Source organism: Odocoileus virginianus, chromosome 30, assembly GCF_023699985.2.
Source record: "Odocoileus virginianus isolate 20LAN1187 ecotype Illinois chromosome 30, Ovbor_1.2, whole genome shotgun sequence".
NCBI lineage: Eukaryota > Metazoa > Chordata > Mammalia > Artiodactyla > Cervidae > Odocoileus > Odocoileus virginianus.
Window position 1 is genome coordinate 22,330,359 of NC_069703.1, and position 16,855 is coordinate 22,347,213.

General features: G+C 34.9%; 1 protein-coding gene across 8 annotated transcripts in view; it reads right to left on the reverse strand.

Annotated features, from left to right (window-relative positions):
* The window catches only part of USP37 (ubiquitin specific peptidase 37), an 84,289-nt gene that overhangs the window by 66,097 nt on the left and 1,337 nt on the right, over window positions 1-16,855 (reverse strand). For 5 of the 8 annotated variants that reach the window (XM_020904737.2, XM_070458635.1, XM_020904739.2 and 2 more), the window contains exons 2-5: window positions 12,648-12,788; window positions 7,954-8,177; window positions 4,394-4,565; window positions 1,147-1,247 (exon numbers count right to left, since the gene is read on the reverse strand). In XM_020904737.2, the coding sequence (XP_020760396.1) occupies window positions 1,147-1,247; window positions 4,394-4,565; window positions 7,954-8,109 (429 nt within the window). In that variant the 5' untranslated portion in view covers window positions 8,110-8,177; window positions 12,648-12,788. Of the gene's footprint in view, window positions 1-1,146; window positions 1,248-4,393; window positions 4,566-6,058; window positions 6,635-7,953; window positions 8,178-12,647; window positions 12,789-16,855 lie in introns of those variants that run through there. The other 3 variants (XM_020904734.2, XM_020904738.2, XM_020904740.2) reach the window with 3 other exon arrangements.

Consider the following 16,855-nt stretch of genomic DNA (forward strand, 5'->3'; position numbering starts at 1 on the left):
TGCTAGACATATTAACACTTAACAGTTTAAATATTCTAACACTTTAAATTCCTACCTGTAAACGGATGAATCTCAAAGTAATTATGAGTGAAAAACCAAGACAAAAAATTATACACTGATTCCACTAATATAAAACTCTAGAAAATGCAAAGTAATCTAGAGTGACAGAGAGCAATTCACTCATGGCTTACGGATAGGGGCCAGACAGGGAGCTGGAGAGAAGGATTACAAAGGGGGATGAAGAAGCTTTTAAGGGCTATGGCTATATTCACTAGGTTGATTATGGTAATGATTTTGCAGGTATGTACATAAATCAAAACATATCAAACTGCACACTTTAAATATGGGCAATTTACTGGATATCAATCATACCTCAATTAAAATGTTAAAAAAAAACCCCAAAACAAAGAACTCACCTTGTAAAAAGAAATTAACAAAAATGAAACCTTATTCACTGATTGCTTAGTCCAATAAATGGTTTAAGTAATCAACCCACCTCCACACAGTCAAACAGAATTCATTACTTACAGGAGAGCTTCAAAGTTTCTCTATACACCTGGCTTACCTTTGTAAGACAAATTAAAAGAGACATAGGACTGCTAAGGTGCAATAGTGCAAAGTAAGTCTCAGGACTGGCTGAGTATTTATGAAAGAAAAATTATTAAAAATCAAACAGAAGACCCAACAAAGCAGTCTAGTATATAGTGTAGGTCAAGTTCATAATGTAGAACAGATCCAGAAAAGCATCAAAGAAATAGCAACAGCAAATATTTACAGGGTTGTTAGTACATGGTATGGGGGGCTAAGCACTTTTATAATACACATTATTTCACAGCAACGCTTAAAGTATTTTTGCTGTCTCAATTTTACAGATGGGTACTAAGGCTCGAGATACTTAAGAAGGAGCTTCTCCAATGGCCTACAACTAGTAAGAGGCAGCACCAAATCTCAAACCCACATCTAACTTCAAAGCTATGTTTTCAAAAAGTACACTGTGATAAATTTCAGGTATGTGGCAAATATCCTTGTGATAATGTCAGAATTATTAGACATTACAGTCTAAATTCTACTTCCTGCAACTACCTTATAGAATGTCTAAGATTATCATCTTTTTTAAAAAAGCTAGAAAGATTCAAATGAACATACCTGATTGTCTGAGTAAGAAAGCTGCCTGTTGGTTTCCTTCTGTGAGGTCCTGCTGCCCAGAATAGCTCCAAAACTACTAGAACCCTGAGAAGGTTTCATGGCTGGTGGGGGGAAAAAAAAAATCCAATTACTTTAACTAAGAGATTTGTCATTATTATTATTTAATACTGAGGAAACAGAAACAGGAAAAATAAAACAAATCTAAGTGCTTATCTCACAGAAATTAATTCCGATATGTACAGTAAGAATTTAGAGCTAGGATCAAGCAAAAAATTAAGCAACAATGGAAAAATTTGGAAATATGTAATAGAAGGATAAATTTTTGAATGCTAGAGATACTCCTGTATAAACATTTGGTAATTAACACTATAGCAAAGTCAGTCAGTGAAATAACTTTGGACACTGGATGCTAAGCACATGTCAGAACCAGTGACAGACATACTTCTAATAATGTATACCCCCAAAACTTTCTAAGTTCAGAAAACAGAATAAGTGGCTTCTTCTTTAAAGAAATCAATGCTAGTTTAAAGGACATGAAAGGTAATGTATAAATATGGAATTTTATATACTTTCAAAAGTATTTCAATGGAATTTCCTGGCAATTCAGTGCTTAGGACTCTGTGCTTCCATTGCCAGTGGCCCTGGCTGGGGAACTCAAGATCTCATCAGCTGTAGGTGGCCAAAAAACCCCCCCAGTAGTCTATATTTTAATTTTGTTAATTTCCCACTGAAGATCATTTAGAATGTTTTAATTTAGAAACATTGCAAATAACACTGAACATCCTTTTACATATCTTCTTGCACTAATGCAACAATTTTCATAGGATAAAACTCCTTAGAATAAGAATTGTTGGGGTAAAGGATGTACAATTTTAAACTAAATTGATATTACCACTATTCCTCAAGAAAAAAAAAAAAAAAATCTCCAAGCTCCTACCAAGTATATTAGAGTATCTTGCCTACCCTCACACTACTGCCAATGTGATAATAAGAATTTGAATTTGTTTAATTACTGGTGAAGTTGAGAATTATTTCATGTTTATGGGACACCTGTTTTTCTTCCTGAATTTTCCTATATGTCTATCTCTCTACTGAACTGTCTTTTTCTTACTGATTTGGACAGTCAGTATTTATATATTAGCAATATTAACTCTGTCACTGTGACTAATATTTTCTTCATCTTTTCTTCTCTCCTTGTCACAGAGATCATTTAAATTTTTTACACAGTCCAAGTTATTAATCTTTTCCTTTATTGATTCTGGTTTTATGTCATACTCAGAAAGATCATTCCCATCCACATAATATGTTAAAATCCATTCTACCCTTCTAATAATACTTTTATCACTTTTTTAACACTGAAATCTTTGATCAGTGTAAAATCTATTTAGATGAAGGAGTTAAGGGTTCAGTTCTAGTCTTCTTAAATGGTTAGCTAGTTGTCCTATTTATAGACAACACTGTTCATCAACCATTAGTCTTTTTCCCATTAATTTCAAACACCAACATTATACTTTAAATGTTTCAGCTTTCAAAGTGTTCTTATATTGTTCATGAGCTTACACTTTGGGGCAGTTACGGCAACTTAACCTAAAAGATTAAAACAACTTACCTAAGAATACAGAATAAGTTAAGTCCACAGCTAGTCACTCTAAAAGCAGTAATGACTTACTGTGTGCCTATCAAATACCGGCTGTGACTGACATTAATGAACTCTTAATTTTTTCCTAAGCACTGTAATTAAGGTGAGAAAACATTCATTTTAGAGATGAGGAAACTGAAATTCATTTATCAAAGGAATTGTCCTAAACTGCACAGGATATAACAAGCAGAGATAGGATTCAAACCCAAATCTGTTTAGGTCCAAAGTTTGTGTTTTTCCATTACGCCATGTTGTTCAGACTCAAATCTGGGCGCCAGTCTGCTGTGCTTTCCACTCTTTAAATGCATTCAGAGACATACTTTCTTACACATGTCAATTTTTAAAACAGTGGTTCAATTAATATGATGGAATAAAACAAATACAGAAATGTAGACATAATCCCTGACATATTCTAAAACTTTTAAATGGCACTCAACTCAATTCTAAAATTCAGTATTTAGAAAACTGACATGGTTTATTCAGATTTGGTAACATGAACACATGATGAATATGAACCAAATGGCAAACAACCATAAAAAATTTTTTTAAACAAGAAAATAGTTTATCAAATAGCTATTAAATACAAGCAAGGAGACATTGCTACATCTTTATTTTCTAAATGTTTTTAATGTGTTATATTTGTTTAAAAAAAAACTCAGCAGTTTGTTAACTATAAAATACCAGTAATAACAAAGTACTGATGATGACAGAGCTGGAGAGTAATAAAAAGAAGAGTGAAAAAGTCATTTTGAGCAACAGATTACTTCTAAAAAGATGCTTATAAATATGTATTCTTTAAAGTCAAAACATTTTACATGAAAGGGGTTGGAGGAAGTAGGGGAATCTGATCACACTACTTGATTTTCTATGGTACCTTCTGTTTTTATAGAAAAATAAAACCGCAGAAAAAGTTTCATATAAAAAAGCAACTATATAACATTTATGTAACAAGGTAAGTTTTCCCAAACATAATTTAAATCCTACTCCTTCTTTAGACACACACTCTTGTGGAATCTTTAGGGTGTTCTACATAAACAACCATGTCATCTGAGAACAAAGACAAATTTACTTTTTCCTTTTCAATTTGGATGCTTTACATTTCTTTTTCTTGCCTAAGTGCTCTGCCTAGGACTTCAGTATTATGTTGAACAGAAGGGGTAAAAGAGGTCATCCTTGCCTTGTTTCTGATTTTGGAAAACCTTTCAGTTTTCCATCACTGAGCTATGGGCTTTTCATATAAGGCACTTATGTTGAGGTAAGACAGATCCTTTAATTCCAACTTTGTTGAGTGTTTCCATCATGAAACAAAGTTAAATTTTATCAAATGCTCTTAATGCATCAAGATGATCATATGGTTTCTGTCCATCATTCTGTTAAATTTGACGTATCACACTGACAGATTTTTTCCATATCTTAAAACTATTCTTGCATTCCAGAAACAAATTCCACTTGGCCATGGTGTATAATCCTTTCAATGTGCTGTTGAATTAGGTCTCCTAGTATTGTGTTGAAATTTTTGCATCAATATTCATGAAGGATACTGGCCTACAATCTAGTAATATTTTTTAATAACTGCTAATGTTAGACCCTCAGATGATTAGTGCTTACCTGCATTAAGTCTGTTTTGATGGACTGCATCTAGAAACAACCTCATTTCCTCTGCATCCTTACTTGGTACTTTATCAATAGACAAGAAGCTGTTATCTTGTAGAGTTAACATTAGGCGGCTTTGCTTTGCTCCACTGGGTCGAAGCACCACATTTTTAATGTTATGACTTAGCTGATCAACACAAAAGGAAAAGTATCATTAAAAATGAATTATAATGAAGCATAGTAAGTTGTACAATGAAGACTAAACTTTATATGCTCTAAGATAACATTTCTTACTCTTTTCCATATTAATTTAGTTTTTTCTTTATCCAACCAAAAAGAGTTTCCATTTCTTGGTACACTTAAATCATAGATTTCACTTCTGGAGAGGCACACACTATTAAAAGTTTACAGTAATCCAAACACTCTTGACTTTTTTGGTAGGAACTGAATATTTTCAGGTATAGTTACAAAAACAAAGAAGTTAATTTTCTAACACTTGATGGTTATACCATCACCAATTTAGAAAGTCATATTGGATTAGAGGCTTTTTCTCTTTTTAAACAAAAGCTTATAAAATATCTAGCAATTGGTTTATGTAGCTGCAATGAAAAAGGATATTCTGATCCAAACTATATTCCTCAAAAGAATTCTATTTCTCAAAAATAAATCAATATAAACCTTTACAAAAATCAGAACATCTTTTTTGTTTTCTTTTTTAACTATCTAAGCAGGCTCATTTAACTTTCAATCACAATGCTCCTAAGTTCTCTGGAACTCTCTTAGCTTACTTCTCCCGCTCCCCAGAACTGGTTCAATATTTCTCTTATACTCTTCCAGACTCTGGAAATATGCTATTAAGTGATCACTTTTATTTTTTCTTGGTTGAAATTTTTCCAAGACTAAATCAATAAATCTTGAATTTTTTATCTTACTAATTCTCCCAACTAGTCACCCTTATTCTCTAACATTCTCCCTCAGCAGGCATATACAGAGGTTTCTAAAGTTGCCTTTTGCTGAAGACATACCCTTTGAACAGCATAAAGAAAGAAGTAAAAGCATCTCACAACTTTTAAAATTAGGGATAATTGACCTTGTGACACTACTTTGTCAACAAAGGTCTGTCTAGTCAAGGCTATGGTTTTTCCAGAGGTCATGTATGGGTGTGAGAATTGGACTATAAGGAAAGCTGAGCACAGAAGAATTGATGCTTTTGAACTGTGGTGTTGGAGAAGACTCTTCAGAGTCCCTTGGACTGCCAGGAGATCCAACCAGTCTGTCCTAAAGGAGATCAGTCCTGGCTGTTCATTGGAAGGACTGATGTTGAAGCTGCAACTCCAAAACTTTGGCCACCTGATGCGAAGAGCTGATTCACTGGAAAAGACCCTGATGCTGGGAAAGATCGAGGGCAGGAGGAGAAGGGGAGACAGAGGACGAGATGGTTCGATGGCATTACTGACACAATGGACATGGGTTTGGGTGGACTCCAGGAGTTGGTGATGGACAGGGAGGCCTGGTGTGCTGCGGTTCATGGGGTTGCAAACAGTTGGACATGACTGAGCAACTAAACTGAACTGACCTTGTGACAATTTTTAGATAAAGGTGAAAAAACAATTTACCAGACTTAATTTATATTTCAAACTTAAATGACAGGTTTTAGACTCAAGTAGGTCTTTCTCTCACCTCCCCCATCTAATGTATTAAATCTTGAAATCTCTTTAAATCTGTTTTCTTCCTTTTGCTTCTTCCTCTGTCTTATCCTTTGCTCAAGACTTTCATTTCTCATCCGAACTTCCACAATAACCTCTTACATGTCCTTATTCTCCCACTACCTCTTGAAAGTCATCTGCCTAGCTGCCAAAGGAATTTAAACTTAAGATTCTTGGTTCCCTAGTAACTAAGTTCCCTTTACTATGACATAGAAGATCTGGATATTCCAAGATCTGGTTTCTACGTAGCTCTTACCCTCTACTACTGCCATTCATTCTCTACTGTGCATTTACTTTAAAATAATTTTCTGTTTTCCTGAATGTTGATTCACACTAGCATGGTACATCATAGAAATCATCTTCACCTTAACTTCACTGTGTCTAGCAAATTCTTACCTACCCTTTAAATCCTCAGAGCACAAAATACTTCCTTCTTTTTGTTACATCAGTATCTCTGAGGTATTTTTACAGCTGAGAATGCATTTGGTTACTCTTAAGTTTGAGAGGAAAAGTGCCTCACTTAGCTCTGTATTCTTAGCCCTTAGCACAGTACCCATCACAGTAATCTACAGGTGGTTAACAAATGAATGCTGAATGCAAAACTGATCTAGAACTGAGATGACAGTTTAATCACAGGTAGATTCATCATGCTTCTAAAGACCTATGTTTGCTTAAATATTTAAATACTTACTGAGTGCTAATTTGAGTTGAGGACTGAAAGACTGAATCCGTTTTTAAAAAAAAATCTTTCATTGAGATGGTCATATGCATATAAATGTGGTAGAAACTATTGTTTCTACTACCCATGTCACCACCTACAATCTATTTAAGAATACTTTTGATACATAAAATCATAACCAATTTACTTCCAATAGTTTAGAAGCAAATATAAATGGAAATTTTACTTCAGCTCAAGTTCTCAAGCATAAAGTTTTATAAACTGCTCTTCAAAAGAGTACTTTAGAATATTACTTTTATATACTCTAATTAACAAATATAGCATTTTTAAGTGCAGAAAATGTAACACGTTAAATTCAACTCATTTCAACAGAAGTAATTCTTGGCTGCACAAGAAAGAAGTGAAAACAAATTATTTTTTACAGTGATAAAATAATGAGGTCCTTCAAAAGTTAACAAGAGGGACTTCCCTGGTAGTCCAAAGGTTAAGAATCTGCCTTACAATGCAGGGAACTCGGGTTTGATCCCTGGTCAGGGAACTATGATCCCACATGCCTCAAAGCAAACTAAGTCTGCACACCAAAACTAAAGAATCTCTGCACTGCAACAAAAGATCCTGCATGATGCAATGAAGATCTTATGTGCTGCAATTAAGACCCAATGATGCCAAATAAATAAATAATTTTTTTAAAAAAGTTAACAGAAGAAAACAGCTGTAAGGATGACCCTGAATATCAGTCTTGAATAGTCCATACCACAACCTTTGGCAGGATTAATTAGGAAAAAGAAATTAAAAAGACACTAATGAGTCCTATTAAAAGCTAATACTAAATAGTGATGAATTTATCACATATGTTGGTTGCCGGGGGGTGGGGGGGGTGTGGTGCGGAAGGGGGGAACATAACTGAAGTTATCCTAATGTGGTTTTAAAAATAGCTTAGACAGTATCCAGACTCAGTTTCTCCCAGCTTCCTCTTCCCACCACTTTCTTTTCAACAATGGTGACTACTTCCTACTCTTTATTATACACCATAAACAATTTTGCTGAATAGTTTGTAACAATATTAGGTGCCCTGAAAATTAAACAAATAGTAATCTAGTAGGGGTACTATGATACTTAGTGTGGCGGAGAATAGCTGTTCACTAAAGCATGTGATTGAAAGTCTATTCCAAATCAAAATTTTGTAATACCTGAAATATCCTTGGAATCCCTCCAGTATTGTAGTGAACTACTAGGCTGACTTTATTTTCTTTTTCCACAACTTCAAAGGATCCTTCTTTCCATTTTGTAATCCCAGTCTGCATACTTCGAATTCTGATAGGGCCATGTATCTTCAGAGGAGACATATTTTCTTTAAAAATAAATTGCTTCTAGCCAAATTAAAAAGAAAAAATACACCTTCACCTGACAGATTCTAAGGAAGAAAAATAAAATAATAAGTTACAACTTACTAGTGATTAAAACAAGAGTTTGAAAGAGAACATTTAATGAATCATCATATGTCCTTTTCTCCGTTTCCAATAAACTACCTTTTATTAAATATCCTCAAAGGCTCTGATTAGCTGGATAGTACTGGTAAGAAGAACAAATGAAGCAGTCACTGATGTTCAGTGATTGAATTTACCCACCTTTTATTTTTTCTGTACATGTTCTCTCCTTAGCCACGTACCTGAGTCCATTTAGTGTCTAAATTTTGCATTTTGCAGCATTAACAACCATACTGCTGTCACTGTATGACAATTAGGAATACTAAAGATTCCATTCTCAATGTGAGTGCCCATGGCAATATGGCCAACTTTTACCTTCCTTCATGATTCTAAAGGATCTTGAATTTCAAATACAAGTAAAAAAAAAAAAAAAAAAAAAAAATTCAGTCAGCTGACTCCAGTTTTTAAAATTGAGATCCTAATGAAACATCAAATTGTATCACCAAACAATTCCTTCTATCAGTTGGTAGTCTAAGCATATCCACATGTATAAAACATATTATATGAATAAATAATTGTGAGAATAATCAAATTAGTTTAACCTAAACAACTATATTATTAGAGAAAATCATTTATTCTCTAGGGAAAACTAACAAAAAAAACCCCTTCCTAAGATCCACCTACCATTTATGTTTAACTCTACCATTCCTGCAAAGAATCTTTACCAATTTTATCTTTCACAAATATTTAAATTTCCCAAGTGAACTTCTGATACTTACAGATATGACAGAATGTCTAAGACTCTTAAAACTAGCTTAACAGATGTCAGCAAGTAAATACGATTAAACAGCAGAAAATGATTATCAAGTAGTGTTATAGACATATACGTAAATAAAATTAAAATGAAATTTACACTACAGCCTTCAAATCTCTAAAAACATGGCCTCTAATACAGATTCTTGTTTATAATTTAATAAGTTAAAAACCATTATACTTTGCCTCTGCCTAAAAAACTCAACTAGAAAAGCTAAAAACAGTAATATACGTACAAAGGAAAAACATACTAGATCTAGGTATCAGGAGCCAGCTCCATCACTTACTAACTTTTAAGTTACTTTTCCTCACCACTAGTTTTCTCAGCTGTAAAATAGCAATGCTACAGTGTTGCAGAATTAAATGAAATATTGCTAACACTCATTAGACATTCAATAGACAGCAGCTTCAATATGAATGAAATTAGTGCCCACTTTCTGAATTTATTGTCTGCAACACCTCTTATTCCAAAGATCCCAGACAAATAACTCGTTAACAACGGTCACCAACTCACTGCTAAACAGAGGCTAAATAGAGGCTAAACAGGTGACACAAACGATTTAGACAGGCAAAATATGAAAATGTCTGTTCAAATCTAGCCAGCTTTGCCATGAACCCAGCATTACCAGATCACCTAATTCTTCAAGAAAATGCAATCAAATTTTTATGTCAAACTGCCCATTTTAAATTCTGGACAATGAATTCAAAGTTTCAAATCAAACAAAACCCACCTAGAGGTAGCATATAGACTGGAGAACCCTAGTTCAAGGCCCCTAAGTGCTATATTATCAAACAGCTAGGAATAAATTTAAAGAGAGATATGAAAACACTTTGAATTGTTTATAGGGTATTTTGCATCGTAAGTCCTCTACTATTATTCACTGATCGAATTTTTTGTGTGCCTAATTGTGGCCAGATTTATATACTCTAATTAGCTGGGTGTATGAATCCATCAAAGTAACAGAGGCCACTGTTGTTCACAGACCTGTCTGTTAATGTGACATTTTGTTCCAACCAGTAATTACAAAATCAGCAATGTGTTTGTAATACTTTTTTTTTTTTAAATCCTCAGTCATGTCTGACTCTTTGTGACCTCATGGACTGTAGCTTGCCAGGCTCCTCTGTCCACGGGATTTTTCCACGCAAGAATACTGGAATAGTTTGCCATTTCCTCCTCCAAGGATCTTCCCAACTCAGGGATCGAACCCACATCTCCTGAGTCTCCTACATTGGCAGGATTCTTTACCGCTGAGCTACCTGGGAAGCCTTTTTTTTTTTTTAAACAATTAATAATTTAGTGCTTTACTGCTTGGATATAGCCTTGAGATTTTTTCCACTCTGTCTCATAGCACTGCCATGAATATGTGATCCCTCTTCTACTCCAGTTGTCCATGCCAGAAACACGAGTTATCTTTAACACCTCTCTTGATGATTATTAGTACTGGACTGGAAATGGAAGGTAAAGTTGTCAATTTAACCTCTATATACCTTCCAGACATCTTCATAATGAACTTCAGATTAACTCACATCACTATCCACAAAATCATTCAACAGCTCCCCATGCGGGCTACAGTTCATGGGGTCACAAAGAGTTGGACATGACTGAACAACTGAGCACAACACAGCACATGCTCTCACAATAAAATCTACTCATTCACATGACATAAACACCATTCATGACTCAGGCCCTGCTTACCTCTCTAACCCCAAGAGACTCTCCAAATTCAGCCATCTAAACGATTTACAATTTTCCTTAAAAAGGCATATATTCTCATGCCACTATACCTTTGCATACACTGTGGTCTACATCTGGAGAATTTTTTACCTACTCTCCCCATCCTCCACAACAACCCTTTTTAAATTCTCCTGGCTATAATATAAAAACTCAACTTAGATATTATCTTCTCTAAGAAGCCCTTTCTAGCTATCTTTCAATTATTCTCTTATCCCATACACACACTGAGAGCATTTAATGCTTTGCTCTTCTGCTGTACCCTGCGTTTACCTCTAGTAGAGCATTTATCACATTGTATTATAAACTACCTATTTGCCCCTTTGTCTCTCTCTTCTATGTGGGATAGAAGACAGGCCCAACTGTCCTAGACTTAGCAGGTGGGGTGTGACAGATGCTGAGAAGCCCACCCCAGTGCTCCCCACAGAGAGCCACCAAATGAAAATGCAAAACTGTTATTTGAAGACAGGGAATATGTTCTTTATCTTTGCATCCCCACGAGGACAGTGTCTGGCACACAAGAAACCACCTCATTATTCAAGAATAATAGTACAATCAATTTTATCATTTTACAGTTAAAATATACAGCAGGAGATACTAGAACCATAAATCCCTTTTATATGGCCAATATAGGATTACATTTACTAAGCTCTTTACAGGAGCATCATTCTGTGCTATATATCTCATTCTTTGAAAACTACTTCCAGGCTTTTTCTATGTGCATCTGAATTTCTCCTAAATGCAAAGCTGTCCACATATCAATGAGAAAAATCATTTATGAAAAACAAGAATATGCAGTTGCAGAATGCATTATTAAAACAAAAAACATTAGCAAATGTGTCTAAACCAGGATTCATACAATCTACTGCTCAATGAAGAAACTATACTTTAAGAGGCTTATCAAATTATCTCATCTTTTCTTATGCATTTAGGATGCCAAATTATAAGGGAATAGTTAAAACCCCATTGTCTCAGTGTCTTCCTTACAGACCCAAAAGTAAATAAAGGACATTGATCTTGAGTTCCTCCAACAAAAACATATTTTAAAAAATTAGATTATTTAACAAGATTTGGAGATAAAGATTTCAAAGTTCAATAAAGTATGGAAGAAAAAACTTTATTGATTACTTCTGTTTCCCTCTATAATTCTCTCTACATGTAATACATGATTTCTCTAGATAAAATTCTCAAATATTCTGATGCAGAGTTCTGGCTAAGTGTATAAAATTTTACTTCAGATATTGAACATTTTCTTAACCATTTCTACTAGTAATCTCTAAGAGAAAAAGCCTAAAAGGTACAAGACATAAAATTGGCAGAATCAATAAAACTTTTTCTTAATGTCTCAAACCAGTCCATTGTCGGCTCTTGCATTAAATGAGTTAACTGCATTTACTTTTGTACACTGATCATATTATCAGACTTTGCCCTACTTGGTTAAGAGAAAAAGACACTAAGTTTCCCTTCAAGTATCTAGCATGATCCAGTAACAGTTCAACTTTCTATGAACCTAACAAAGACAAGTTTTCATTAAACTCTGTAATGCTAATTCACTGTTAAAGTGATATTAGGAAGACAAAGTAGAAGAAAAACCAATTATTCTTTAGGTACATCCAAAGAGATTTGCTTTTCCCTAAATTTCTTCACCATTTTGGAAATCACTGTTTAATTGTGAGCAATCTGTGAAAGCTCAATAACATTGGCAAAAATGTTTTTATACCCTCTACAGTTATTTAAATGCTCTTATTTTAGGTACTGCTTTGAAAACATTCTTATGCAGAGGGTATTCTGTGGTTTAAGAAAGCATGCTAAAGCACAAAAATTACTACTACAAAATAGAAGAAAATGGTCAGTTCTTGCTAGTTAGCATACTCATGGAAACATATATATCCAAAATAAAAACATTACTTACTTTTCAGAGACTTTTACTGAAAAACCCTATGTAATAACAATTCACCTTTATTCTGATCCTTGTGCCAAAGGCAATGCACTCTTCTTGGGGAACTACTCATATTCTGCAGCTATGCCAGTTCTCCAGGTGCCATCAACTCAGCTAAAGAAAATATAAGTGTGCCTTTTTTAAAAAAAAATCTCATTTACAAAATTACAATTTTCAAAAAGTGCTCATTTACACAACAAAGATTAACTCTCTATTTAAAAATCATAAACTACTGAAAACATTTAAAGTATAATGCTCAAGATACACTTGTACACATACCCCCCACACATGCACACATACACAGACTCAACAACTTTAGGAATATATCTGCTGTGCAAAATGAGGGACTCCCAGAGCCTGCACCTAGATCAATTTTTATCTTGGTTTATTTATTCCTGTTACATTTTGAAACTAAGCAGGCAGTGAAATAAACAGTATTTCTTTTGTTCACTTCATAAACATTGTTACATATCATGGTTTTAAATCTTAAAATACCACTTCCAAAAGATGTTGATACAAATTTCAAAAGGTGGGTAAACTTGGTTTTTACTCTTCTTTCAAAACTAAATTCATGGGCTTGTTTCTCAAATTTAGGCCTCTTAGAAGCCTCAACTTTCCCTGAAGTTCTACCCAAACACATCTCACTACGTTCTTGACTGTTGCCATCAACTCTAAACTCCTTTGTTCACTTGGTAAAAAATCATTTATTGAGTTACTACAATTTGATGGCACTATGGTAGGGACACAAATGTGAACATGACACAGTCCATGTCCTCTTTAAGAGATTCCCCAGACTCTCCTACATTTGTCTTTCCACTGTCATTTAGGCAAAAAAAAATCTCATCAGCTTTAGCCTTGTTCTTATTTATTTGAAAGTCATTCATCACTACCACCCTAATTCAGAAACATATCACTTCGCTAATCTTTCCCACCTGGTATTTATTATGCAACATTTACCAAGCACAGTATGAAGCACCATACATGCAATATTTCATAATCTTCACAATAATCCTGAAGAATAGGGATTATTAATATCACTAATTTACAAATGAAGAAACTGAGGCTTAGACAGATTAGGTAATTTATCCACGGTTACTTAGAGTCAGTAAGACACACACCAGAGCTCATCTTTTTAACTGCTACCACACTGCATCCTTCGGGCTTCCCTGGTGGCTCAGAGGTTAAAGCGTCTGCCTGCAATGCGGGAGACCTGGGTTCAATCCCTGCGTCGGAAGATCCCCTGGAGAAGGAAATGGCAACCCACTCCAGTATTCTTGCCTGGAGAATCCCATGGATGGAGTCTGGTGGGCTACAGTCCACAGGGTTGCAAAGAGTTGGACATGATTGAGCGACTTAACTAACTATACTGCATCCTCAAAGATTCGTAGCAACCACTTTCCAGTCTTCATTCTCTCAAGATTTTTCTATCCAACAAATCATTTATCTTGTAATAACCCTTTCTAAGGACTTTTTTTAATCTCTTACCAACTCAGGTGGTGCTAGTGGTAAAGAACCCGTCTGCCAACGCAGGGGACATAAGAGATGTGGGTTTGATCTCTGTGTTGGGAAGATCCCCTGAAGGAGGAAATGGCAACCCACTCCAGCATCTTTGCCTGGAAAATCCTAAGGACAGAGGAGCCTGGCAGGCTATAGTCCATGGGGTGGCAAAGAGTCAGACATGACTGAATTGACTTAGCACATCCACTAAAGTGTGCACTAGTTCTCTCCTCAACTTTCTCTCTAAAGGGGAAGGGGGAGATGGAGGGGACCTGTCTTATTACTTTCTTTTTTACTCCAACAAAACAACAGGTACTTAGTAAATGCTAAAATACTTGCTGCTGAGGCTAATTCCCCTCCCAAACATTAAAAAAAATTTTTTTAAATCTTATCATGGTAAGAATATAAAACACGAGATTTACCCTCTTAACAAACATTTAAGTGTACAATACAGTATTGTTAACTATAAGCACAAATGTTGTACAGCTTATCTTTAGAACTTATTCATCTTGCTTAATGAAACATTCTCTCAAACATTTTAACAGTTCATCACTACCTATCAAATAAATCCAAATGCTTCTGTGTTTGGCACTCCTATTTTTAATTTTCTATTTCTCTACACAAGTTTTGTTCTACACACACAAATTATTAAATTTTGGTATTCTCTTCCATAACCACCACCAGCCACTTACTTAAACATGAAATTTTCCTTTATGTATTTTTGGAAGCTTCATCTTTACTGGTCTCACAGTTTAACCTGTTGTTAAAATATGTAAACCACCGCTTTGATTTCTAAGGGCTTTCTTTCCTAAAATGAGCCATAGAACTAATGCACAAAGAGATAAAATTGTGTGGTGGCTGAAAGTAAAAAGAGAAGTTGACCTCAATGAAGTTTTTCTCCAATTCAAAGAATCTGAAATCTGAATGATTCTGACCTAAGAACAGGTAATATTGCCCAAAGAGGGAAACTCTTTGTTTTTTTGCATCCTTTGTCTGCGGAGTGAAAAAAGGTGCTTGTCATCAGATGACAAAAATATCAGTAAGCTGGTGTTTCCCAAAGACATGATGGTTCTTCTAGCAAGCTCCAATTTACTTATTCATTCCAACAAATTCTTGAGAAATAGAAATGAAATCATTTCTAACCCATATTCTAGTAAAAGATAAGACTTTAAATAACCACACAAGTAAATATATAATTGAAAGTACTGAAATATGGTATAAAGTTCAGGGCATGGTGAGAAATTATCACAGGGTACCTAATTTAGGATGGGGTAGGGGGATACAGGTTAGAAAGTATCAAGAGAAGGCTTCTCTAAGGAAGTACCACTTCAGGTGAAAATTGAAGAATGAGTTAATTGAGAGATAATCATGCTGGAACAGTCCAGAACCACACATGCAAAGGTTCTGTGATGGGAAATAACTTGGTGTAACTAAACAAATGAAAAACACTGTGGCTGGAGTTTAGTGAGGGAAAAGAGAATGGTGCAAGATGAAGCGGGAAAGAATAAGGTTATGCAGAATCTTACAGGCCATAGTAAAGATTTTGAATTTTACCCTAAATGTAATAAATATTTAGTCATGGGAAATCCACTGAAGGTTTTTAAGCAGACAAATGACATATTACTGCTAAGTGGAAAAGTGATGTGGTTTGTTTGGGTTTGGGGAAGAGAATGACAGGAGCAAGAATGAAAGAAATTAGGAGAACCAGATAGGACAGTACTGAAGTGATTCAGCTTATAACAACAATTACAATAATAGTTAATACTCACTGGCAAAAAAAAAAAAAAAATACTCACTGGCTATTTATTTTATGTGGTGTGCTTACCATGGCTATTTCATTTAACCCTTATAGCAGTCCAACAAGGTGATCATTCCCATTTTACAAATGAGAATATAAGGAACAGTAAGTGAAATGTTGTGAAAAAGTGTTGTGGCTTGAATTACAAAAGTGATAATGAAGATGTACAGAAATAAATCCAAGACACATAATGGAAATACAATAAATAGAACCTGAAGAGGGTATAGATACATGGGATGACGAGAAGGCAAAAATGGTTTTCAAGGTTCTAGACTATGTAAATGGATATACCACTTAATAAAATGGGATACTGGAAGATAACACATTTAGGTATGGAGAGAAGACTGGTTTCAGGTACGTTCTTTTGAAACTCCTAAGGGAAAAAAAAATCAAATTAAGATGTCCAGCAGACAGTTGGCTATTTAGATTTCGACAGAAAACAGAGGAAACACACTGGAAATAAAAATTCTCAAGTCGTCTATTGTCATTAAGTCACTAAGTCGTGTCCAACTCTGCGATTCCATGGACTGCAGCACACTGGGCTTCCCTTTCCTTCACCATCAACATACAGGTAGAATCTAAAGCTTAGGGTGGAAGGGAACAGTAAAAGGAGAACAAGACTGCACCCAGATATCCATTTTATTCCATCAAACATCTCTCACTATAATCACCGATTACTTTGATGTCAACAGGCTTTTCAGTCCTCACTTATCTTTACCTTTCAACAGAATTCAACATTATTGATAACTTCTTTCACCTTTTCGGCAAAACTTGTACTCCTCTATCCGGTTACTAAACACCAGGAATCTCTCAGCGCTCCATCCTAGGTCCCTTTCCTTTCTAGCAATGCACTCTCCTCAGGTAATTTCATCCACATCCATGGCTT